Source organism: Bos indicus x Bos taurus, chromosome 6 (assembly GCF_003369695.1).
Source record: "Bos indicus x Bos taurus breed Angus x Brahman F1 hybrid chromosome 6, Bos_hybrid_MaternalHap_v2.0, whole genome shotgun sequence".
Classification (NCBI taxonomy): Eukaryota; Metazoa; Chordata; class Mammalia; order Artiodactyla; family Bovidae; genus Bos; species Bos indicus x Bos taurus.
In genome coordinates, this window is record NC_040081.1 from 58,448,279 (window position 1) to 58,470,379 (window position 22,101).

The window sequence follows — 22,101 nt, forward strand, 5'->3', positions numbered from 1 at the left end:
GCCTTAGAAATGAACAGAGATCATTCTGTCGTTTTTGAGATTGCATCCAAGTACTGCATTTTGGACTCTTGTTGACTATGATGGCTACTCATGGCATCTGGTCCCATCACTTGATGGCAAATAGATGGGGAAACAGTGACATTTTATTCTTGGGGGCTCCAAAATCACTGCAGATGGTGACTGCAGCCATGAAATTAAAAGACACTTGCCCTTTGGAAGAAAAGTTATGACCAACCTAGCATATTAAAAAGCATAGATATTATTTTGCCAACAAAGGTCCGTCTAGACAAAGCTATGGTTTTTTTAAGTAGTCATGTATGGATGTGAGAGTTGGACTAGAAAGAAAGCTGAGCACAAAGAACTGATGCTTTTCAACTGTGGTGTTGGAAAAGACTCTTGAGAGTCCCTTGGACTGCAAGGAGATCCAACCAGTCAATCCTAAAAGAAATCAGTCCTGAATATTCATTGGAAGGACTGATGTTGAAGCTTAAACTCCAATACTTTGACCACCTGATGTGAAAAACTGACTCATTGGAAAAGACCCTGATGCTGGGAAAGATTGAAAGCAGGAGGAGAAGGGGACAATAGAGAATGAGTTGGTTCGATGGCATCACCAACTCAATGGACATGAGTTTGAGTAGGCTCTGGGAGTTGGTGATGGACAGGGAGGCCTGGCGTGCTGCAATCCATGGGGTCGCAAAGAGTCAGACGTGACTGAGCTACTGAACTGAACTGAGCTGAAACATAAAATTAGGGGCTTTCCAGATGGCTCAGTGGTAAAGAATACTCCTGCCAAGCTGGAAATGTGGGTTTGATCCATGGGTTGGAAAAATCCCTTGGAGAAGGAAATGGCAACCAACTCCAGTATTCTTGCCTGGGAAATCCCATGGGGCCGCAAAAAAGTCAGACACAACTTAACGACTAAACAACAACAAAATTAGGTCACAAAAGGCAGAAACCCTACTCAAACTGACACGCAAAAACTAAAGTTTTTGATTCACAGAAGTAAATAAAAGCTCAACTTGTGATGAATCCAAATACTCAAATAATGCCAGAAATCCTTTTTTTCCTCCCTTTCTAGATTCTCTTTTCCTCTGTAATGGCATTTCCTCATGCAGGCTATCTGTGTGGTAACAAAAAGCCGCTAGCAGCTCCAAGCTTACTTTTTATCAGCTTAGCCTCCTCAGTGGAAAGAGAGTGACTCTTTTCCAAGAACATCAACAAACAACTTGAAACTGATTCTCTCTGGCCTTGTTTGGCTCTCATATCCACCCAACATGACACTCCTATTGGCCAGGCCTTGGTCCCTTGCTCACCTCTGCCCAGTGGGAGGAGTCACCTCTGCCCAATCCCTGAGAGCTGAGGTAGGGAATGTGTGGTTTCCCAAAAGGGAGAGATGGATCTGTCACTGTAAGAAAGAATCCTGGATAGGCAAAGGCAATACCCAGTGAAACAACCTGCTATGGCATTAAATGTTCTTCTGTATCTTTTTAAATGGCCGAATCATTCTATGCACAGACAAAACTTGTGGTTATTTAACCAATATTTCCCTGTTGGAAACAACCTGTGATAAGCCCCTCTCCTCTACACCCCCTAGCTAGATCTCTGCATACAGATGACTATTTCCTCTAGATAAAGCTCCAAGGGAGTGCACATTTTTTAGGGTTTTTGATCTGTATTCTCAGTCATTTCAGGAACATGGAGTGTGTCCATACTCCTTCAGTCACGTCCCACTCTTTGTGACCCCATGAACTGTAGCCCCACCAGGCTTCTCCATCCATGGGATTTTCAAGGCAAGAACACTGGAGTGGGTTGCCGTGCTCTCCTCCCCGGGATCTTCCCAACACAGGGATCGAACCTGCATTTCCTATGGTTCCTGAATTGCAGGTGGATTCTTTACCCACTGAACCACCTGGGAAGCCCTTCAGGGGTGTTAACTATTTTAATTCTCAGCAGCATTGCGTGAGAGTGCCCCCTGGCTCTTCTCCTTCACACTGATTATTGTTTTAGAAGTTTTGATTCTTATATAAACAACATTTAACTCTCTTCCCTACAGATATTCTGGCCACAGGACCAGCAGAGAATGCCTTAAATTAAGAAACATTTCTCTTGAGAAGGGAAGAGGTGAAGGTCGTCTTTTTCTTTGCCTCTTGTCATTCCTCTGTATGCACCTCGCCTTGTCCTCACCTTAAAAGAGATGACTCCAGTTCCTCTTCCTCGTTACTCATCTCAGCTCCCAAGTTACTCATCTAAACCCTTAGAGTTTCAGTAATCAGATCTCACCTGTTACTTGCTGCCTTTCCAGACACTAGCCCATACTGATCTTTCCTTTCTTTGTATTCTGATACCAGTTACATTCCAATTGGGAATGTACAAGATGATTTGTTGGAGGCATGGTAAAATATGGATAATTGGAATGTGTTTATTTACATTTTATCGTTTAAATCTCTATTTTTTGTTTTATAATATAAATAATTGTATGATGATATATGTATATCTTTTATAAACTCAAATGTCTATTGGGGCACATGCTTAAAAGTATACTGTAAAGGATATGCATAAAAATTCTTTTAGAGACTGCTACCCTATACTAAGCAATTTACATTCTTATTTTACATTTGTGACTTTGAATATGTGCAAAAGATGCCAAAAGATTCATGATATAATCATTTGCACTTCGGCAAAGCCATGAAATCTGAATGCCAAAAGCTGAGGCAGGTGGCTAGGAGTAAATCACTTAGCTAGGGAGTGAGCCAGACAGACCATGAATAGAGTTTCAGTGCAGCTTTGTTTTCTACTCAAAATCATGTAGTGTATAATCCTTGGGAAGTGATTCTTAAAACTTCTTTTGAAAAAATTACTCCATTAAGAAAGCCTAATGCAAGTACTTCCCTTGTGGTCCACTGACAAAGACTCAGCTCTCAGTGCAAGGGGCCCGGGTTCCATCCCTGGTCAGGGAACTAGATCCCACATGCCACGACTAAAATTCCCGCGTGCTACAGCTAAGACGCAGCATAATAAATAAATACAAAAAAAAAAAAGAAAGCCTAATGTAAGTTCTGGTGATGAAAGTGAAGAAATCGAAATAATTTGTAATAAGAGGTAGTTTTGGCTGAGGTGCATACTGTGTGTGTGCACACATGTGGAATCTGAAGAATTGCGAGTGATTATTGTTGCTATTTACTTTTTTTCTACTTCATAAAACTCAGCTCCTCAAATTCCAAGTCCTTTCACTGAAAAAGAAAATCGTATCTTCTTTGCATCCCCACAGTTTTAACAACTGGCACAGTGCTTCATCTTAAATAGTTGGTGACTTGATTTGTTTGATACTTGCCTCTTTTCTATGTTTAGGCATTTTTCTGACTTACAAATTCATTGCCTACTGCAGAGGAACAGTAAGCTAGAAATTAAATGTTTCCCTGTGACCTGGAAATATCCAGCAATATAGAGTTCATTATTCTATATTGAATGTCTGTTATAAAAGATTTGAATGCTCTCATGATGCAGTTCTTTGAAATATGACTTACCATCTTAGTAACATCAAAGAAATAAAACTAAGGGGAAATGTTAGATATTTTCCTCTGTTACCATGCAGAGATCAAGTAGAACTCACAGACACATGTGTTTTAAATGCTCCATAAATAGCCTATTCCCAGATGTTTATATTATGGGTTAGGATGTCCACTGGGTGTGTTAAGTCAGTTCAGTCACTCAGTCATGTCTGACTGCGACCCCATGTACTGCAGCACACCAGCCTTCCCTGTTCATCACCAACTCCCGGAGCCTACTCAAACTCCTGTTCATCGCATCAGTGATGCCATCCAATCATCTCATCCTCTGTCCTCCCTTTTTCCTCCCGCCTTCAGTCTTTCCCAGCATTAGGGTCTTCTCGAAGTGAGTCGGTTCTTCACATCAGGTGGCCAAAGTATTGGAGTTTCAGCTTCAGCATCAGCTTCAGCATTCCTTCCAATGAATATTCAGGACTGATTTCCTTTAGGATTGACTGGTTGGATCTCCTTGCAGTCCAAGGGACTCTCAAGAGTCTTCTCCAACATCACAGTTCAAAAGCATCAATTCTTCAGCACTCAGCTTTCTTTAAACGTCATTTTAATCAAGAATTAGGAAATTTAGTTATAAAAATAATGCTAGGGATCATTTTTTAGGAAGGCAACCAAAGGAACAACAGTGTGTAAGACAAAAGACTGAGATTACAGGTCTTTCCATTGGCCTTTGAAAAGCGAGGCTCTGCTATGAGTTGATTTACCTTGAGTGTATATTTATTCTATGCTAGGGCTATGCATTCATTACTTCATTTAATAATCTTCCCATGAAGGATCCTCTAAAAGAAAGTATTATGTATTACTTATCTGTATTGCTGTTGGAAGTAAAACTTAGAGAACTTAAATACTTGTCCAGATACATGGTGACAGAGTCAAATCAGCACTATGCAATAGAAAGCAATTTCTGCAATGACAGAAATGTTCTATATCTGCACTGTCCAATCTGGCAGCCACTAGCCCCATGGGGCTACTTGAGCATTTGAAATATGATTGGGTCAACTAAATAAGTGAATTTTATCTTAATTAAAATAGCCACATGGGGCTAGTAGCTACTGTATTGGACAGCACAGCTCTAGAACCTCCCTAAAATACTCTTAATCATACACCATACCTCTCCAGTTCACGTCTCCAAACCAAAGCACATAATAGGAATAATACTGACACTATAAACTACACAGACCCACAGTATTAAAAACATTTGATTAGCCAAAGATAGAGATGTTATCTCTACACATAGAAACCTAAGAGACTCCTTTTCTCTTATACCTAGCTGCTGCTGCTGCTGCTAAGTCGCTTCAGTCGTGTCTGACTCTGTGCGACCCCATAGACGGCAGCCCACTAGGCTCCTCTGTCTCTGGGATTCTCCAGGCAAGAATGCTGGAGTGGGTTGCCATTTCCTCCTCCAATGCATGAAAGTGAAAAGTGAAAGTGAAGTCGCTCAGTCGTGCCCGACTCTTAGCAACCCCATGGACTGGAGCCTACCAAGCTACTCCGTCCATGGGATTTTCCAGGCAAGAGTACTGGAGTGGGGTGCCATTGTAAGGGGCAGTAACACAGTAGTAGACTTCTGTCTATGATCTTTAATTCTAGTGTCTTCTTCTTGTTAAATTATCCTCCTTTATTTTGTACTATCATTCTCCCTTCAAACCTTTAGCCTTTGCACTTACTGATACTTAGGGCAGAGGTTAGCAAAAATTTCCATTCCTTTGTGAGTGGTTTGACCAACATTCTGAATGCCTTCAGGTCCTGGCTTTGTATCCAGCTGCCTATATGTCCTTTGTTGATCACTTTGTGCTGTTCTGAGCCTCAAAATTTTCTCATCTGCAGAGTAAAGGGGTTGAATTAAATGACCACATAGGTTCTTTCTAGATACAAAGATTCTGTATATAATGGTTCTAATGGCTAGGGTTCTATAGTTGTATGGATATGCAGTAAATTCTTTTTTAAGTAAATTCTTAGATTATTAAAATTGTATGTACAAAACCCCAAATTTCCTCGAACAAAAAATGTTGGAAAGGTGTGCAGCTTTTCATGTGTGATTAGCCCTGTTCCTTCCTCTTTTATGTTCCTTTTGTGAATGGATGGCTTCAGTCTTCCACAGACACAAATCAGAAGCCTGTACTTCTTTTGATCCTTCATCTGAAGCAGTGGGAATGATTGCTATACCCAGAAATCTCTGAATTAATTGTCACATTGAAATAATATGTTCAACACATCATTGAAATGGCATTTTAAACACATGATAGCAAATGAAGGCTTGAAAGCAAATTAAGTTAAAAATGTTATTTTAGAAGCACCAATAGTTGTTTGTTAATGTGTATGTATTTAAACAATTTTAATGTTTTACCATTATGCTCATTTTGAAAATAACAAGTATTAAGTTCTACTAGTTCATTTAAAATATTCAAAGAAATTCAGTTTACACATTTGAAGTATCTATTACATATATCAGTGTTTTGAATCTGTACATTCATCACATGCTGACTTGTATAATGTATGCATCTCTTCTCTGAAGTATATCGGTGGCCTTTAATCCATGATGTGTTAGGATCACCTATAGGGCTTTGAAAAATACAATGTTCAGGTCTCTTGTTCAGACCTGCTGAATCAATTGTAAGGAATGAGACCTTGAACACAAAAGCTGAAATGCTTTCCAGATTATCCTGATTCATGTCTCAGATTGAAGAACTAAAAACCTTGAAAGTTCTTAACAAGAAAAGAGATGGCCCCTTTATTAATTGGACTTACACCAACATCAAAGGTAGCCTGTAATAACTTAGTGATGTTAGTATTATAAAGTTCTGTTGTTCTTTCAGAATTAAATATTAAAGTGTGTTTTGATGATGGCAATTAATCACTCAAAAAACACTCAGCTAATTCATTGTCCAGTCATTACTGATAATTTATTATAAAGTATAAGAAATGTGATGCAAAATATAGGAGCACCCCCCCCCCCCAACTTTACTTCATATGTTCTTATTCTTGAAAGAATTTGGGCTTATAAAAGCAGATATTCAGAGACTTCCCTGGCAGTCCAGTGGTTAAGATTCCACACTTCCATTGCAGGGGATCAGAACCAAGACCCCGTGTGCCATGCTGTGCTGTCACACACACACACACACACAGAATTAGGTATTCTGATCTTCCATCATCCTTAGATCTCTAGTCTTCATAATCATTTGTCAGTATTTTGACAATAGAAAACAACATTTTATTGAGAAATGTTTTAAATCTTCAAATTGGTATTCATTAAAGTCAACTATTTGTTTTTGCTTATATTACATTTTACCCTAGATTTTAAAAGTTTCTAATTCTCATTTATTTATGTAGGCAACGTACAGTTATACAATACTCTATATGTTTTTATACTAATGATCTTAAATGTAAAGTTGAGTATTGTATATACTAGGTTTCCCAAGTCATTACACCAGTAATATTCATAGTGTGTAATATATACTTTGTAGATAATCTATATTTTGCTTCTATTATCATTATTCACAGTTATCCTCTAAGAACATTCTTTAGGACCCATGTTTGTATGGCATTGAAACTGCGATGGGCTGGGAGGGGCTTTAGGTAGAGATATTTATTATTCATGGCCCTCCTAACTTTCAAAACTGATACATCTGAATCAACAGAGAATTCTTACGAGTAGAATCTGTATATATAATCCTAGTTATAAACACTTGTGTATATTTTGCCTCTTCCTCCATGTAAGTCCTCCGTCCTCATGGTTAGAGAAAGAAAGAATGGGAGATACACACCTGCTCTTGGCCACTTTAGCTGGGAGGTGACACAGTTCATTTCCGTTATAAGACCACACCCATTTGCAAGAAAAGCTGGAAATGCAGTCTAGCTATATTCTAGGAGAAAAAGGGTTTTGGTGAACACACAGATTTCTCTGCAACAGCCCTATTTCTGCCATGATCAAACTCTCCGACTTTTGGCAAAGCAGTTAACCTCCTTGGCTTCAGTTCCCTTTATTATAAAAGAGTCAAAGAGTTTGATAAGGTTATTAGATATTTATATTAAGAAAGTTCTCTTAAGATATAGCGAGGCTTGATTCAACAGTGCATTTATCAGAATCATAATATCCTTAAAAGTAGATCTGATGAGAAATGAGAACTAAGTTATGGCCCAGTTGGTGGTTTTGTGGTTAACTGCATAACCATGGGATGTTGATTACTTGATTCAGGTAATCTTGGAGAAGGGATCTTAGGGGGAGGGAGGAAAGGGGTGGATTTAGGATTTCATTCTTAGTCTCAACCTTTTTACTTTTTCCATCAGTAAATCATAATGAAAATATTGAACTCATACTCTTCACATTATAATTTGGAAATTTCAAATAATTTTTAGATACTATCTAAAATTCTTTGGATTAGACCATCAAATTTTTTAAATTTGTAATCTAAGTTATAGGTTACCCAGGCTTTTGAAGACTGACCAGAAAATCAAATGAATTATTTACAATACTGTGTTTATGACCATATACTTTGTATTGTAAACAGTTGTCTTACAAATGAACTGGGAAACATAACCCATTTTTAAATAAAGGATGGCTTGAATTTATATCTGCAAAATAGTTTAATTGCTTTCCTGCCTTCAAAAAGTGATCTCTTATACCCTTAAATATAATGTCGGAGCTATGGCTGTCTGTATGAATATAGTTTGGCGCTTCTTCAGCAGAGATGTCATATTGACCAGAGAAGAGATCTCAAGGACAGGCAAAGAATATGTGTTATATAGCTGTTGGCTAGAAGGTACCACATTTACTCACAGTGTTTGTAAGACACACAGATGATTTGATCTATCACTGATTTTAAAAGGCAAAAATGATAGATGATTACACATTAATTTTGACTGGTATTATTACTTCTGTTACATTTGAAGGTTTTAAAAGGACTTAATAGGAAAGATATTTTTAATGTGTTCATAACGTTTCAAAACGTGTTCTGTTTCTTTTCAGGACTTCCAATAGTAGTCAGACGTTATCATCCTGCCATACTATGGAGCCATGTTCATCAGATGAATTCTTCCAAGCCCTTAATCATGCTGAACAAACATTCAAAAAGATGGAAAACTATTTGAGACACAAACAGTTATGTGATGTAATTTTAGTTGCTGGTGATCGCAGAATTCCAGCTCACAGGTAATTGTTTTCTAAATTTCTATATGTGTGAAATACTTCCTTGATCATTTAGTAATGTATGTTGAGGTAACTTGTTCTAATTGATTATTCAGTGGAGTGTTTTGGCAAAGGGGTATATTTCATGGACTTTCTGCAAAGAAAGCAGTGCATATGAAATTATTACACACTATGTGCTCAGTCGCTTTAGTTGTGTCTGACTCTTTGTGACCCTATGGACTGTGGTCCACCAAGTGCCTCTGTCCATGAGATTCTACAGGCAAAAATACTGGAGTGAATTGCCATGCCCTCCTCCAGGGGATCTTCCCGACCCAGGGATTGAACCTGCGTCTCTTAAGTCTGCTGCACTGTAGGCAGGTGTTTGTTTGTTTTACTTCTAGCGCCACCTGGGAAGCCCTAAGTCACTTCAGTCGTGTCCGACTCTGTGCGACCCCATAGACAGCAGCCCACCAGGCTCCCCTGTCCCTGGGATTCTCCAGGCAAGAATACTGGAGTGGGTTGCCATTTCCTTCTCCAATGCATGAAAGTGAAAAGTGAAAGTGAAGTCTCTCAGTCGTGTCCAACTCTTAGCGACCTCATGGACTGCAGCCTACCAGGGTCCTCCGTCCATGAGATTTTCCAGGCAAGAGTACTGGAGTGGGGTGCCATTGCCTTCTCCTTATTACACATTAAATGACCCCAAAAGTGTTACTTTCCCTTTGTAGAAGCATAAAAACAAAACATACCAGCCTGAAGTTTGTCAGTATCATTTGATATAGTTTTCAGCTACTATTTAAGCCACACCCCACCTAATTTTATCTGTTGTATAACTTTCAGTAAACTCAGTGGAAATTAAAGTGGTGATCATTTAGAAACAAATTGGTAGAATGGAGTGGCAAAACTGTTGAGTTTTAAAATAGCCAACTCTATCCTACCTTCTTGGAGTAGGAAATGGCAACCCACTCCAGTATTCTTGCCTGGAAATTCCATAGACAGAGGATCCTGTCAGGCTACAGTCTATGGGGCTGCAAAGAGTTGAATATGACTGAGCGACTGAGCACTGCACATCCCAACTTCTGTTTGCTGACCTCTAGAAAATATGAAAGGCAGTAGTACTAGGGAATAAAAGCATTTAACAGTAATGAAGTATTACTTTTTGTTGTAAGAAAAGGAAATGGAAGCTGTTTAATAAAGTACAATTTTTCTCCTAATAATTCCATATTTAATTGTTCAGTGTTAATCACCATTATTACCCCAGAGGTGTTTTTTTTTTTTTTTATTACCTTTCAAAACTAATTAACACTGTGTCCCAAAAGTTTTGTTAAACCTTCCAAAGTGAAAGTAAAATTAGGAAGCATGGGCTTGGTCTTATAGTCTTTAATGCCTGAATCAGCATACATTTATTGAGATGCCACTATATGTTGTGACCAAAAGTCCATGTTGTGAGTGTGGGTTTATTAGAGATATCTCAACCAGAATTTCTAGAGGCATTTCAAATTTCCTGTTTCCAAAACAGAACTCAGTACCTTACCTGCAACACCTGTGTAAGACACCATCCTCTCACTTAGATTACTCGTGCAAGAAACTCCTGACCCATCTCCCTGTTTTCACTCTTTTCCCTACATTCTGTTTTCTACACAGCTGCCTAAGTGACCCAGTAAAGTGGTACTCAGATGTGGTTGCTCCTCTGATCAAACTTTCTAATGCTTCCTCATGTTGCATCGTGAAACCCCACATTTTCCCCGTGGCTTCTGTGACCCAGCTTGCCGTTACTTCTTTATCATGCTGCCCACCATCTTACTCACTCTGCTTCAGCCGCTCTGACCCCCTTGTTGTTCCCTGCATGTGGTAGGCATGCCACTTCTGCCTTTTGATGTTTGCCCTGGCTGCTCTTCCTGAATGCTGTTCCCAAATACCTGTATAACTAATTCCTGCACCTCCTTCAAATTTTATCTCAAGTGTCACCTTCTAGTGAGACCACCTATTTAAACCATTTGCCCTTATCCTACATTTTTCCCCATGGCACTTATCACTTCTTGCCATAATTTAGAATTTACTTCTGCTGTGTATTGTTGTCATCTTGTAGACTATGACTCCATAAAAGAAGGGATCTTTTGTCTAGTTTTCACACCAGTATATCTCAGAATATCTAGATCTCTTTGCAACCCCATGGACTATATCCCACCAGGCTCCTCTGTTCATGGATTCTCATAACAAGAATACTGGGGCGGGTAGCCATTTTCTCCTCCAGGAGATCTTTCCGGCCCAGGAGTCAAACCTGAATCTCCAACATCTCCAGCATTGGCAGGCGGGTTCTTTACCACTAGTGCCACCACTTAAAATCTATTTTTGCATATATGTGACTATCAATAATTTGGGCAGAGACATACCTATTATATAATAATGTATTATTGTAAAAAGATACAAAATATACTTTTGTATTGTGGCAACAAAGGTACTATAATTTTACAACAAAATATAAACATTATAGTATACCCTAATAATTTAAAAATCATAAAAGTTAAAAATAACCTGCTAAAACCAGTGTCAGATATCTCCCATGTATTTACTACTTATATAATTAAAAAAAAAAAACAAACCTTAGGTTGTTTTAAAAAATGATAAGCTGGAGAACCTTTACATTTTTTCCTGTATTTTATATATCATTAGTTTAAATAATATTACAGCTTTTTTTCAGGATGATAAAAAGGGATATTTGAGTAGTGAATGAGTAAATCCTTTACATCAGCAGAAAACTTTCAGTAATGGAAATTTATTATTCAAAGGAAGAGACTAGAAGTTAGGGAGCTTGGGATCACCATGTACACACTGCTGTATTTAAAATGGATAACCAACAAGGACATACCGTATAGCACATGGAACTCTGTTCGATGTTATGTGGCAGCCTGGATGGGAGGGGAGTTTAGGGGAGAATGGATACATGTATATGTATGGCTGAGTCCCTTTGCTATCTACCTAAAAACTCTTACAGCATTGTTAATCAGCTATACTCCAATACAAAATTAAAAGTTAAAAAAGACACAAAAGGAAAAAACGAAGAGACTAGAGCATAAAGCAGTTTATCAAACTTAAAATGCATTTCTTAGTACCAAACACTTTCTATAGGTAACAAAGTTTTTTAAAAAATAGAAGAAAAAGAAGGAAAGAAAGCAAAGTGTTTACTACTGAACATCAGCTTTGATGTTGTCACTGATTTTTTTCTTCTGATGTGCTCTTAGATTGGTGCTCTCCTCTGTCTCAGATTACTTTGCTGCCATGTTTACTAGTGATGTCAGGGAAGCAAGACAAGAAGAAATAAAAATGGAAGGTGTAGAACCAAATTCCCTATGGTCCTTGATTCAATATGCATATACAGGTAATAAATCTGAAAATAAAATGAATGTAAAACCTCTTAGATTTAAGTTGTATTATTAGATTTCAGATTTCTGCCTTTAATAAGCCTACTGCAGTTAATAGTTCTGCTGTTATAACTACCCTTGGTGAAATCTCTATATTAGAACCTTTAAAGTGGTTATTATAATTAAGCTTTTGAATGATATTTTTACATGTTAACGTAATAATTTGATGAATTATACAATGTTTTTCAACTTTTGCGTTATTACTAATCCTTTGAAAATTCTGGAAACCAGCTATTCATTTTTTATTTTAGTAGAAGTCACAAAGCACTAGTAGCTTATTTTTCACATTTAGTACTTTTTTTCTTTTTGGAATGTCTTAAATCATCTATATCTGGAATGCATGTAGTGAGCTCTTAGAATTATTATTGTTTGCATCAATTACCTTATAAACCAAAGTTAATATAGTTCCATAGTTAATGGAATTTCTTTTTATCATTAAGGCCGCCTGGAATTAAAAGAAGATAATATTGAGTGCCTGTTATCTACAGCTTGCCTTCTTCAGCTTTCACAAGTTGTAGAAGCATGCTGTAAGTTTTTAATGAAACAGCTTCACCCATCCAACTGTCTTGGAATCCGTTCTTTTGCTGATGCTCAAGGTTGTACAGATTTGCATAAAGTGGCTCACAATTATACCATGGTATGTATTTTTAAAAAAGCAGGAAGGCATAGGTGCTTGCCTTATTCCTTATTGTTGCAGGCTTGTCTGCATGTTGCTGTTTTCCCGTGGCTCTGCTGTATGTCTTGAGGTTCAGGTTCACTGTCTAGTGTGTCATATTTTCACTGAGGTCTGAGGGAAAAACCCCAAGTAATATTTCTCCTGGATTTATAAGTCAGGCCTTAAATTATCACAGCCACTAAGAAGCAGAGCAGTATTTTAGAGCCCTTTCATTCAATCTGCTACTTTTAAAAGCAGATTTCCCCTAGACAGTTTACCTTGTGGCATATGAATGAATTTCAGAAATTATCCCCTTACTCACTGATGGAAGTTGGTGATAGTGATAGTGTATTGGTGCAGTACTAGTACAGAAGATACGAGGTTGGAAGGGAGAGGCTAGCTATTAAGGATAAATCTGACTATATGTAAATCTGACTAGAAAGATGTTCCTATTGATAGTAGCAAATTCTGTGCTGAAAATAAATCCCAGGGAGTTCTGATTCAGAAGACTAAGGATAATGGATACAAGTTGATCTAGGACAGTAAGAAAATCAGGGCATGTTGAGAGCATGCTGTTAGGACCAGCCTCCACCATCAAATAGTAGAAGGATTTGGGCAGCAGAGGTGTGTGGATTTTTAAGGAGTGACCATTTTGCCATGCGTGGGTTTTCATACCTGGGTAGTGATTGAAGATTTTTGCTTTAAATGCTTCATTTAGGGCAATACATCTTCTGAGAGAGGAAAGACCATGGATATTCACATACACATATGTTATTATCCATGTTACTGATTTTGTCAACATTTAAGAGATACATTTTTGTCTACCCTGTCTTCCATTCCCCATCCTTCCATTGAGTTGGTTCATATGTGAAGGAATTGACCAGTACTTTAGGAATCTTGCACTATAGAAATAGAAATTGGGAAAAAATTACAAGAACAGATGTTTATAACTATTGGGAAGAGTAATTCTACCTATTTCGTAAGCTTAAGCAAGGATTAAGTGAGTTAATAGAAGTTCAGCACTTAAAATGGTGATTGGTACATAGTACCAATAAAACAGTAATTGATACATAGTTTCAACCTGGTCATTAAATGACACCATCATCATCATCATCATCATCATTTGGATTTATTCTCTTCCACACAGTAGGGACCTATGTGAGTGAGCAAAAGCCCTCAGGCAAAGGCACAGCTTTTATGGATGTTATTCTCCCTGTGGTATAACTGTTCCTGGGAAATGTTTCTAGTTTATGATGTCAAACTTCTTCAAGTGAAAAAGACTGTGTGACAGGGCAGTACTGTACAGACCTAGCATGGTATTAGGTTAATGTCTGATGAATTAAGTCCTTTGAAATATTCCCCCCTCCCACTCCAGCCTTTATCCTTCTTGTAGATTTCTGATTTTAACTTTTGCACCTCAAGTTCAAATGCTTTTTGGAATAAGATGCGCATAAGTAAAATAAAGCTGGATTTTTTTTTCTTTGTAGTCAGTTCATAATTTAAGTAATATCTCTTACCTACGAAGGAGTTTTATTCACATGCAAACATTTGTATGCATTTAGGTCATTCTTATTGTTTACAGTAGAGGCATAATTGCTGCTTTAAGGCTTAGATATAAGTTAAATCTAAATTAGCTTGTGTTTATAAAGCTATATTTATAGCCAGTTAGTTGTGGTAGTTTTTTTCCTCAAGGCCATTATTTGATTTTATTCAGTTTCAACAGATACATAAAATTGAATTCTAATAAAAAGTAATTTAGAGACAGATTGTGTGATTTGAATTGTTGCTATGGGAACTGAATGAAAATGTATAGCAAAATTCAATCTTCAATTTAAATAAATCCCTCAGTAACTTCATTTGCTTAAAAACTATTCCAAAGGGGGAAAGAGCATAATGCTAGCAAGTGTTTGGTAGCATGATAGCTGTTTATATCACAAAATGGATTTAAAATATGAAGTAAGCACAGTGCAACAGAATGAAATCAGTTGTCACAATTAGCAAATAGTGCGTATACTTGGGATGTTCATTCATCCTGCATGAATACAAGTAGGAAGGGATGAGAAGTTCCTTCTTGTAACCCTGAAATATGGAAACTTTTGTTCTTGTTCTGACTGCCACTGAACATGACCTGAAACACATCGCTTAACCTCTACGAAAAAGTCCGAGACTGGTTATATCATTACAGATATTTAATGCCATTATGGAATAAATACAAACATTTGATTTTTTTGCAGTTTTAAGTTTGGTTTCTTGACCTAGAAAAGCTATTTAAAACATTGAATTTTGCTAAAATACCTGCTTCAAAACCAAATTAATAATTTTGAAAAGCACTTTGTGTTTAACCTTGAGTTCAGTAGTATTTCCATAAGGTGTTGAAAAACTCCATTTTCACTTAATACAGATTATACCAGAATGGAATGGCATTGTTCTGAAATAGATATATCAACAAGTAAGCTATTAAATGAATATTTGTATAATCTCTTTCTCACTGATGAAATGCAGTTAATACCATTTGAAAGTATGGCAATAGTTACTTCAGTGTTGTATAACTGTTGACTGTTCAGTTCAGTCGCTCAGTCGTGTCCGACTCTTTGCGACCCCATGAATCGCAGCACGCCAGGCCTCCTTGTCCATCACCAACTCCCGGAGTTAACCCAGACTCAGTCCATCGAGTCAGTGATGCCATACACTATACTTGTGAACAATTAGAAATGTATATTATTTTGATTTCTTCAGAATCTCATCTAAAATTAAATAATAAATATCTATTTATCTGTGTGATCTTTGTCCCTAAAGTTTTTGATGCCTGAATAATAGCCAATTGAGTTACAACTTCCTAGAGCTGGAGATTTAGGCTGTTTCTAATTTTTTTTTTTAAATATTATAGATAACAGTACAGAGAAGCATCAGCTTTTTTCCCCCCTCTTGTGAATTATTTACTAAGGATTAAGCTTCTCATGGGATAGCTAGGAGTTGAGAGCTTCAACATTTTTATAGCTCTTGCTATGTGTTATGAAATCATTTTATAATGTCAGTATACAATTGAGTAGAACAATTTGCTTGAAGCCATTTCAGCCCTGAGGTTTTATTAAAATATATTTCTGAAAAATGATAATCAGTCATTTTAAAATAGATTCATTTGGGCATCTTTAACAAATCATGATGAATTGAAACTATTGAATATCGTTAATTATTCATGTATGGTTTTCCTCTTAAGAATTTCTACGAAAGGAATGAAATGTCAACCCAAGATATATCTTTGATCAGTACCTAACTTGGATTACTAGAGGCTATATGGAAAATATAATTCTCATCTTAATATAGCAGATAGTTTTTGATAGTCCTTATCTCTAGCTCTAATTTAAATAGCTTAAGCTATTTTTAAACAGCTCTAATTTAAACAGCCTTAGCTTTTTTACTAAAACTCTGTGCTGAGACAGCCATAGTGCATTAAGAAGCATAAGAAACATTAAGGGACAATACTTCACAGCATTTGCATTTATATTGTAACTATATAAATAGCCCATGCATTAAGACTTGTACACCAGAAGACTATTTTCCTTCTCTTTAGATTGTTTAGCATAATAGCTTAGTAAAAATTATTATTACTGTTTCACACCTTAGGACATTTTTATCTTCCATTTCAAATTACAAAGAGCGTGATTCAAGAATGTGGCCAGAACTGAGTCATCTTCAGTCTAAGATCCTGGAGTTCCAATACATTCTAGGTCAACATTTTTGTTTTGGCTCTGAAATCTCTAGGAGGCTCCAGGGAGCTCCAGTTCTTTATGTCTCAGCACAGAAAGAATTCAGTGAGAGGCCAATTCTGGAGTAGATATCACGCTTCCATCATAATTCCTCCTCAATATTGAGCAGGAAAGTTTTCTTGTCCCTACATGGAGGAGGTGGGACTGTCGTGGCACTATGGAAATATTATTTCAGGTCCCAGTACAGTGAGGGTCTTTCACTTTGAAATGTCACCTTTCCATAAAATACTGTTGTTGTTGTTGTTGATGTGTGCAGAGAGCATGTCCTAGGGGTTCATTAACTTACTGAGCTCACTGGGCAGGATATGGGTCTCATGCCACCATTGTTCTATTGTTTGAGAGCATGTCTCATGCTTCTGTCTTATTGTTTGGTTGCTAAGCAAGGCTGCTTGGTTTTGTGGGTAAGAAAACCTGCTTTCTTGAGTGATCATTAACTTCCAGGAGTCTCCCATACTTTTTTTTTTCCCCTACTTACAGTCCCCTAGGGCAATTTACTATTTAATCGCCTGTGTTGTCCCTTTCAGTTCAGTTCAATTGCTCAGTCGTGTCCAACTCTTTGCAACCCCATGAATCTCAGCACGCCAGGCCTCCCTATCCATCACTAACTCCCGGAGTTCACTCAAACTCATGTTCATCGAGTCGGTGATGCCATCCAGCCATCTCATCCTCTGTTGTCCCCTTCTTCTCCTGCCCTCAATCCCTCTCAGCATCAGAGTCTTTTCCAATGAGTCAACTCTTCACATGAGGTGGCCAAAGTATTGGAGTTTCAGCTTCAGCATCATTCCTTCCAAAGAACACCCAAGACTGATCTTCTTTAGAATGGACTGGTTGGATCTCCGTGCAGTCCAAGGGACTCTCAAGAGTCTTCTCCAACACCACAGTTCAAAAGCATCAATTCTTCGGCACTCAGCTTTCTTTCTAGTCCAACTCTCACATCCATACGTGACCACTGGAAAAACCATAGCCTTGACTAGACGGACCTTTGTTGGCAAAGTAATGTCTCTGCTTTTTACTGTGCTGTCTAGGTTGGTCATAACTTTCCTTCCAAGGAGTAAGCGTCTTTTAATTTCATGGCTGCAGTCACCATCTGCAGTGATTTTGGAGCCCCAAAAATAAAGTCTGACACTGTTTCCACTCTTTCCCCATCTATTTCCCATGAAGTGATGGGACCAGATGCCATGATCTTAGTTTTCTGAATGTTGAGCTTTAAGCCAACTTTTTCACTCTCCTCTTTCACTTTCATCAAGAGGCTTTTTAGTTCCTCTTCACTTTCTGCCATAAGGGTGGTGTCATCTGCATATCTGAGGTTGTTGATATTTCTCCCAGCAATCTTGATGCCAGCTTGTGCTTCTTCAGCCCAGCATTTCTCATGATGTACTCTGCATATAAGTTAAATAAGCAGGGTGACAATATATAGCCTTGATGTACTCCTTTTCCTATTTGGAACCAGTCTGTTGTTCTATGTCCAGTTCTAACTGTTGCTTCCTGACCTGTAAACGTGTTTCTCAAGAGGCAGGTCAGGTGTTCCCATCTCTTTCAGAATTTTCCTTTACTCTACCCCTGTCAGCTCTTTTTCCTGAAAGCAAAAGAACTTTGTACATAGATCAGGTTAGATGAGATTAAAGTTTTCACATCAGACCTAAAATCCTTTGTGGTCTTATAAATAATATTAAAGCACTTTAAAAGGCCAGTTTGGGTTTAGGATAGCTCTAAGGACACAGGCTTTTGCCAGGCAGAGTCTGAGAAGACTTCCGTGGTCCAGAATGGTCTTGGGAAATGTAGCCACCCTAGAAGCCATTTCTGGGTAAGAGAAATACTTCACTCTTAACCAGGTATTTGGCTCCCCTGTTGGCCAAATTCTTCAGCAACCACAAATCTGAACTAACTTTTGATGTTGGAGTATTATATAAAGTGTCTTCTTTCATTTTTTTCTATCTTCCTGTGAAAGACTTGCCAAAACTATTCCCTAACTTGAGCAAAGCAATACCTAAAAGTCCTAAATTTATTTTTTAAATTGTAATACTTGATATATCACTTTAATCCTGTGTATACAGAGATATGAGAATTTTAATAACAATTACAGTTTAAATGTTATTTTTTACTGTTTTTTTCCCCCTTTTAAGCAATAATACATTGTTAGAAAGGGCTAAAGTATAAACTGTGTTTTGGCATCTAATTAAGAAATGTTTAGTTTCTTTTAAACTGTGATGGAAAGAAGAAACAGTATTTTTTATATGCTCTTTTTTTCCTCCAGGAAAATTTCATGGAAGTAATTCGAAACCAGGAATTTGTATTATTACCAGCCAGTGAAATTGCAAAGCTCTTAGCCAGTGATGACATGAACATTCCTAATGAGGAGACAATATTGAACGCACTTCTTACTTGGGTTCGTCATGATTTGGAACAGAGACGGAAAGATCTCAGTAAACTTTTGGCTTATATTAGGCTACCTCTTCTTGCACCACAGGTAAACTATTTTTAATTATTTAAAATAATTAAAGTTTCAACAACTTTGAGTAGACACCATTCCACACATCCCGAGTTCAACAAAACATGGATTGAAAATTTTTTTTAATTCCAAAAAATTCAAAAATGCAAAACTTGAATTTGTTCTGTGCCAGCAACTATTATATAATATTTACATTGCATTTACAACTGTTTAGGAATTGCATGGTATTAGCTAGGTATTATAGGTAATCCAGAGATTATTTAAGGTATATAGGAAGCTGTGCAGAGTTTAATTGCAAATACTACATATTTAAATTGAGATACTGGTATCCACAGAGGTCCTGGTACCAACCCTCTGTCCCCAGAATACTGAGGGACTACTAATTACATTAATATGAGCTAATTACAGTATGCTAATTACATTAATTAGTGCACATTAATGCTAATTGGGCTTCCCTGGTGGCTCAGATGGTAAAGCGTCTGCCTGCAATGCGGGAGACCTGGGTTTTGATCCCTGAGTCAGGAAGATCCCTGGGAAAAGGAAATGGCAACCCACTCCAGTACACTTGGTTGGAAAATTCCATGGATGGAGGAGCCTGGTAGGCTACAGTCCATGGGGTTGCAGAGAGTCGGACATGACTGAGCGACTTCATTTTCACTTAATGCTAATTGTGTTAGTCGCTCAGTTGTGTCCAACTCTTTGTTACCCCATGGACTGTAGCCCACCAGGCTCTTCTGTCCATAGGATTCTCCAGGCAAGAATACTGGAGTGGTTGCCATTCCCTTTTCCAGTGGATCTTCCTGACCCAGGATTGAACCTGGGTCTCCTGCATTACAGGCAGAATCTTTACTATCTGAGCCACCAGAGAAGCCCATTAATATTAGCTTGTCTATAGGTTTTTTCCTTAATCTGTTCAACGTGGTTGTTTTATGTATGTTCCTATGAAATGTTAAGGTGAAAAGATAGTGAGCTAAAAAAATTTGTTTTTTTTCAACCCAGAAAGTCTGACCACCTAAATTGCATTCATTAAGTAACATCTTTGCTTTGGGGTTAGTAATTTTATTTGACTCAGCTACAAACCTGTCCTAGCAATTGAAGAATTAATAAAGCTGCTAATGAAAGAAACACTGAACTCTAGGAACCAGAAAATTTAGATTAATTCATGTGCCACACATTTATTAAGTATCCACTAAATGCTGGACTCTGATGATAAACAAATTAATGAGACATAGTTCTGACTCTGACATTTTAAAACTCTGTGACTTGGCATGTTCACATACCTTGGTTTCTTCATCTATCAAGTGGAGATCACATCCTTTCTATCTCACAGGATTTTTATGAGGATCAGAAAAGTGCTCTGAAATAAAATGTGCTATAAATAATGATAGTGTATTATCACTGTTTTAGAATTGAGAGATACCTAGTTGGTGTATTCAAGGCAATTAGTCATAACATATATACATGCATGGTTTCGCCTTTTTACAGTTTCATTTGGAATATACAAAAATTTCCTCTGCCTGCTTGGCTGCTTTGGAGAAGGAAATGGCAGCCCACTCCAGTATTGCCTGGAAAAGCCCATGGACAGAGGAGCCTGGTGGGCTTGCAGTCCATGGGCTCATAAAGACTCAGACACGACTAAGCGACTAACACATACTTGGCTGCTTATTTTGAGGCCTTAAGTAGAGTCCTGAAAGAAAAGGAAAAAATGAGCTATTACTGCTCAAGATCAGATTTTTTGGTTGTTGTTTTAAGTGTTGTGTGTTTTGTTTGGTTTGTATTTATCTTGAGAATTATATATTATTTCCAGCTGTTGTGAGCAAAAGTTACTGTTTGCTCTCTACTTTACAGAAACAAAAATCAGTGTGATACTTTACAAGAATGACTTCCCTCTTCAGAGGTAGAATATTGTATGAATTCATAGGAGTGAAACTGCATGACTTGATAATTCAGGAAAAATAACATCATAAAACATTTCTTAAAATCAGATTTAAAGAGGACTATTTTTACTGGTATCCAGCCTAATTTTTTTCCTTATCGTTCTCTAGAGGAAAGAAAATAAAGTCTGAAAAATCCTAGTATACTTTGAAAAGAACCTGTGCAATTAAGTAACCTGACAATTTACTTTAGCCCTGTAGTTTCAAATATTTATGATACTGTATTTGCATGACTCTCAGAGACCTTTAGAATTTCTTTTATCCAGGATACTGCTGATAATCATAGTCATAAGATCTTATGAGTTGAAAGGCATGTTGGAGATCATTTAGTCTAACACCTGTTGTACAAATGAAATAACAGATTAAATAAGTAAAGCCATATGTTCAAAATCACAAAGTGATTGCATAAATCATGTTCTTTGGCACTGTGGTTTTATTTGACTTTAGACTAGAGCTAATAAGAGACAGGGGCTTCCCTGGTGGCTCAGTGGTAAAGAATCTGCCTGCTAATGCAGGATATGCAAAGAGACTTGGGTTCGATCCCTGGATTGGGAAGATCCCCTGGAGAAGGAAATGGCAACCTACTCCAATATTCTTGCCTGGGAAATCCCATAGACAGAGGAGCCTGGTGAGCTACAGTCCATGGGGTTGCATAAGAGTTGGACATGACTTAGCAACTGAACAAGAGACAGAGGTAGACCTTGAACCCAAATAAAGTTACATGTCTTTTCTCCTGAACTGTTCTGCCTCTTGAATGTACTCCATGTAAAATTGCTGGGTAGGGAGGATATCAGGTGGAGGAAGAAAACGATTAAAAAGCAAATCAGTAATTACAATATAATGAGATAAAGTCTGTGATAGACATGGCATTATGAAAGCAATTGGAGTGGTCCACCTAGACTGATAGTGGAGAAGCTAGGAAAATCTCTCAAGTGTCACTCAATTTGCAAGCCAAGTTAGTCACCCAAAAGAATGGGCATGATAGCCCAGAAAAGATAAGAGTCCTGGTTATGGAGCCGTGAGCAAATATATCATGTTCTGAAATCTGAAGATAGCATGCATAGCTAAAGTTACAGAAACAAAAAGGACAGTATTGAGAGATGAGACTGGGGAAGGAAACAGACCAGATTGTGGAGGAATTCTAGTCATGCCAAAGAACTGGGATTTTTTTATCTAAACGCAATAAGGAAGC

The 22,101-nt window shown here is 37.6% G+C and overlaps 1 protein-coding gene across 3 annotated transcripts in view; it reads left to right on the forward strand.

The window, feature by feature from the left end:
• KLHL5 (kelch like family member 5) overlaps nt 1-22,101 on the forward strand; it is a 93,269-nt gene that overhangs the window by 33,867 nt on the left and 37,301 nt on the right. For all 3 annotated transcript variants that reach the window (XM_027544282.1, XM_027544283.1, XM_027544284.1), the window contains 4 exons: nt 8,527-8,709; nt 11,925-12,061; nt 12,545-12,741; nt 18,781-18,993. In XM_027544282.1, the coding sequence (XP_027400083.1) occupies nt 8,527-8,709; nt 11,925-12,061; nt 12,545-12,741; nt 18,781-18,993 (730 nt within the window). The remainder of the gene's footprint in view (nt 1-8,526; nt 8,710-11,924; nt 12,062-12,544; nt 12,742-18,780; nt 18,994-22,101) is intronic.